Source organism: Dendropsophus ebraccatus, chromosome 11, assembly GCF_027789765.1.
Source record: "Dendropsophus ebraccatus isolate aDenEbr1 chromosome 11, aDenEbr1.pat, whole genome shotgun sequence".
NCBI classification, from domain to species: Eukaryota; Metazoa; Chordata; class Amphibia; order Anura; family Hylidae; genus Dendropsophus; species Dendropsophus ebraccatus.
In genome coordinates, this window is record NC_091464.1 from 89,531,983 (window position 1) to 89,536,095 (window position 4,113).

The 4,113-nt window shown below is 43.7% G+C and overlaps 1 protein-coding gene across 1 annotated transcript; it reads right to left on the reverse strand.

Moving 5' to 3' along the window:
- Positions 1-711: 711 nt before the first annotated feature.
- Positions 712-3,849, reverse strand: LOC138767983 (cystatin-A1-like). Its single transcript, XM_069945934.1, has 3 exons — positions 3,645-3,849; positions 1,150-1,251; positions 712-938 (listed from the first exon to the last, which is right to left on the reverse strand). Exons 1-3 carry the CDS (start codon positions 3,735-3,737, stop codon positions 810-812), a joined length of 324 nt encoding a protein of 107 aa, XP_069802035.1. The 5' UTR covers positions 3,738-3,849; the 3' UTR covers positions 712-809.
- Between the last annotated feature and the right edge of the window lie 264 nt (positions 3,850-4,113).

The window sequence follows — 4,113 nt, forward strand, 5'->3', positions numbered from 1 at the left end:
TGACTGTACTAGATGGTCGGCTGTTCCTGCTGAAATAAGCCAACATATCTAATCTGTAGAAAAACTGGAAAAAAAACTGGTGTAAAGAAGTGATGTAATGAATCCTTTACGTCCACCGATTTATCCACCGCTGGAGGCTACAGCAGCGTTTGTTGGTCCAGACACCTTCCCTCCATGTGATTCCTAACATATTTGTAAATCACTTCATTAGCAAAAATGACTTCATACCCATAAACATCTGTAAAGTCTTAGCCACTAGGTGTCTCCCTTCTCTGCAATATGATGTCCACTGCTTGTTGTCAGGGAAAATCTGTCTCTGGTAAAAGACAGAGCGAGACAGAGCACAGGAAGTGAAGGTGAGGTTTACCATGTGCTATGTACAGGAGAGAGAGAGAGAAAGAGAGAGAGAGAACGTGTGTCATGTACCTACATGTCCAGCCAATCTATCTGCTGGAGATGATCCACACTGTTCCGGAAAGGTAACAAAAAGTCAGTCTTCCCTCTCATCTGTGGCCACTGTTAAGTTTAGGGCAGGTGTCCCTTATGTGAATACCAGTGTGCCTACTGCTTTATAACAGCAGTGACAGCACTAAATGGAAGCATACAGCACCATACATTGTGTAGTGGCCATGCTGGGGTACTGCAGTTCAGTCAATAGAGAGAGCCAAGCAATAAAAAGTCCTGGGACACCTCTTTAATTTTTTTTTTATTTGCAAACTAAGGATCAATAGACAATAGCTTCTCTTCTACTATAAAAGCGATTCTTGTCAGTCCTTATCCCCTCATATATTCAGCGCTGCATTCGCCTGCTAGAATTGAGTGACGGCGTCGTGCTCAGTCTTCCCGATCTGGTACTTCTCCAGCCTGGGCTTCTCTCCAGTATGAGGCATAGGTTTATATATCCGCAGATGGCAGTACTGATTCCCTCCAAGCCAGACCTGAGGAGAAGAGAGGGGGATCATAGTATATACTATAATATACACCAATATTATAAACCAAGCCCCTCTGCTTTCTTTAGAGAAGTGGTGCAAAAAAAAGCTTAGAGATTTATGTGCAAATTTGCAAAAAAGTTTTAAAACTTTTTTAAGATTGAAAATCATCTTTCATGTCTGGAGACATTGACTATGGACCCCAATAGAGATCCGTTACCTTCACAAAGTAATTCATTCCAGCGACCGTCTGACTCTTGTATTTCACAGCCTTGAACTTTTCAGCGTTCACCCCAGATCTTTTCAGAAAATCAGCTTTTATCTGGAGGATGAGCGTAAAAAATTTAGTAAAAATGTAATAAAAACAGTATAAACTTTTTCATTTTATTTTGAGATTTGGTGTGTCAGAAATTTATATAGAATTGTAATTTAATTTATAATTACTTAAAAAATCTCCTGTCTTCCAGAACTTATTATCTGCTGTATGTCCTGCAGGAAGTGGTGTATTCTCTCCAGTCTGACACAGTGCTCTCTGCTGCCATCTCTGTCCATGTCAGGAACTGTCCAGAGCAGCAGCAAATCCTCATAGAAAACCTCTTCTGCTCTGGACAGTTCATGACATGGACAGAGGTGGCAGCAGAGAGCACTGTGTCAGACTGGATAAACACCACTTCCTGCAGGATATACTGCGGCTGATAAGTACTGGAAGTTTTGAGATTTTTAAATAGAAACAAATAACAAATCCATATAACCATTACAAAGAAGCTACAATGTTGCAGATAAAGCCTGCCAGGGACTTGTTTACATCAGCTGTCCCAGAAGGGAGGGGGGAGGAGGAGGAGACAGAGAGAAAAGCTCACACATAGATTTTTGTGTCTTCAGCAGAAAGCAACAGCTAACTGGGGGAAGGAGACTGAATAGATAATAACAAGTATGGAAGGAATTGTTAGTCTCACCATGGGCAGCAACATATCAGAATATATGTTTGAGTAGTATACCCCTTTAAGGTTTAACTATCATTCTTTCGCTGGCAGCAGCATACACTGTCAAAATCCTCCCTGTGCAGGAGCTCGCTGGAGATGGAAATCTTCTGGCAACGTCACTGTATACAATGCAATACAATGTGACCCTGGGACCAGAGAATCTGTGGCTGGTGCATTACACTAGTATCATAATTGGTGCCCCCTAGGCTGGTGCATTACACTAGTATCATTATTGGTGCCCCCTAGGCTGGTGCATTACACTAGTATCATTATTGGTGCCCCCTAGGCTGGTGCATTACACTAGTATCATTATTGGTGCACCCCTAGGCTGGTGCATTACACTAGTATCATTATTGGTGCAACTCTAGGCTGGTGCATTACACTAGTATCATAACTAGTGCAACCCTAGGCTGGTGCATTACACTAGTATCATTATTGGTGCCCCCTAGGCTGGTGCATTACACTAGTATCATAACTAGTGCAACCCTAGGCTGGTGCATTACACTAGTATCATAACTAGTGCAACCCTAGGCTGGTGCATTACACTAGTATCATTATTGGTGCCCCCTAGGCTGGTGCATTACACTAGTATCATTATTGGTGCCCCCTAGGCTGGTGCATTACACTAGTATCATTATTGGTGCCCCCTAGGCTGGTGCATTACACTAGTATCATTATTGGTGCCCCCCCTAGGCTGGTGCATTACACTAGTATCATAATTGGTGCCCCCTAGGCTGGTGCATTACACTAGTATCATTATTGGTGCCCCCTAGGCTGGTGCATTACACTAATATCATAATTGGTGCCCCCTAGGCTGGTGCATTACACTAGTATCATTATTGGTGCCCCCTAGGCTGGTGCATTACACTAGCATCATTATTGGTGCACTCCTAGGCTGGTGCATTACACAAGTATCATTATTGGTGCCCCCTAGCCTGGTATATTATACTAGTATTATTATTGGTGCACCCCTAGGCTGGTGCATTACACTAGTATCATTATTGGTGCCCGCTAGGCTGGTACTGTATATTACACTAGTATCATTATTGCTGCACCCCTAGGCTGGTATATTACACTAGTATCATTATTGGTGCACCCCTAGGCTGGTGCGTTACACTAGTATCATTATTGGTGACCTCCTAGGCTGGTATATTACACTAGTATCATTATTGGTGCACTCCTAGGCCAGTATATTATACTAGTATCATTATTGGTGCACCCCTAGGCTGGTGCATTACACTAGTATCATTATTGGTGCCCCCTAGGCTGGTGCATTACACTAGTATCATTATTGGTGCCCCCTAGGCTGGTGCGTTACACTAGTATCATTATTGGTGCACCCCTAGGCTGGTGCGTTACACTAGTATCATTATTGGTACTGGCAGCTCTAAGGATGCAAATAAGCAGGTCCCAAGAGCTGACTATCTACGACTGAGAGGGCCCCTGATGATGTTGCTATAAAGTTTAGTGAAGAATGCACGTTGGAAGCTTATTATGCTGTGGTAAATATTAACCATACCGACTAAGGGGTTATCCAGGATTAGAAAAAAATTTGCAGCTCTCTTCCAAAAACAGCGCCACCTCTGTCCTAAGGTTGTGTGTGGTATTACAACTTGACTCCATTTACTTCAATGGAACTGAGCTGCAATACCACATCCAAACTGAGGACAGAAGTGGCGCTGTTTCTTGAAAAAGCCATCTATCCCTGGTCCCGCTGATTGTAGTTACTCACCGAGTCGCACACAGCTTGCACCTCTGGGTTTGTCGGCTGTTCTGGACCCACTCCCCCAGGCAGATATGGTGGCTCCTTATGATTAGTATTCATTGTGAGTGTTAGCTCCGCTGGCTGATTCTAGAGGATGTACAGGTGTTCTTATATATCCACGGAGTGTACCACCTTACAGTGCGCGGAGGGGGGTCTGATGGGCCTGACCTCACATTACTCTGTAGGGGAAGGTCTCTTGTCACCCTCTAATTTATGATCCTGATTTCGGTCATCGCCACCAGCACATCTAAGGGTGCGGCCGCCCCAGAATGGAATGAGCACAGGGCCTTGTATATTACAGACACGCCAGCCATATATACAGAACATTATAGGAATTCATCAACATGGAAACATTCGCTCCGCACATGTTTTATGATGTCTGATATATTGTCTGTTTAGGTGACATATTGTGCCCTGTGGTTATAGAAAGTGCTGA

Coding starts and splice junctions, on each gene's coding strand:
- LOC138767983 (XM_069945934.1), bottom strand. CDS start 3,737: ATGAATACTAATCATAAGGAGCCACCATATCTGCCTGGGGGAGTGGGT. Junction 1,252..3,644: donor TGCAAGCTGTGTGCGACTCG/GTGAGTAACTAC, acceptor CTCATCCTCCAG/ATAAAAGCTGATTTTCTGAA. Junction 939..1,149: donor GAATGAATTACTTTGTGAAG/GTAACGGATCTC, acceptor TCTTCTCCTCAG/GTCTGGCTTGGAGGGAATCA.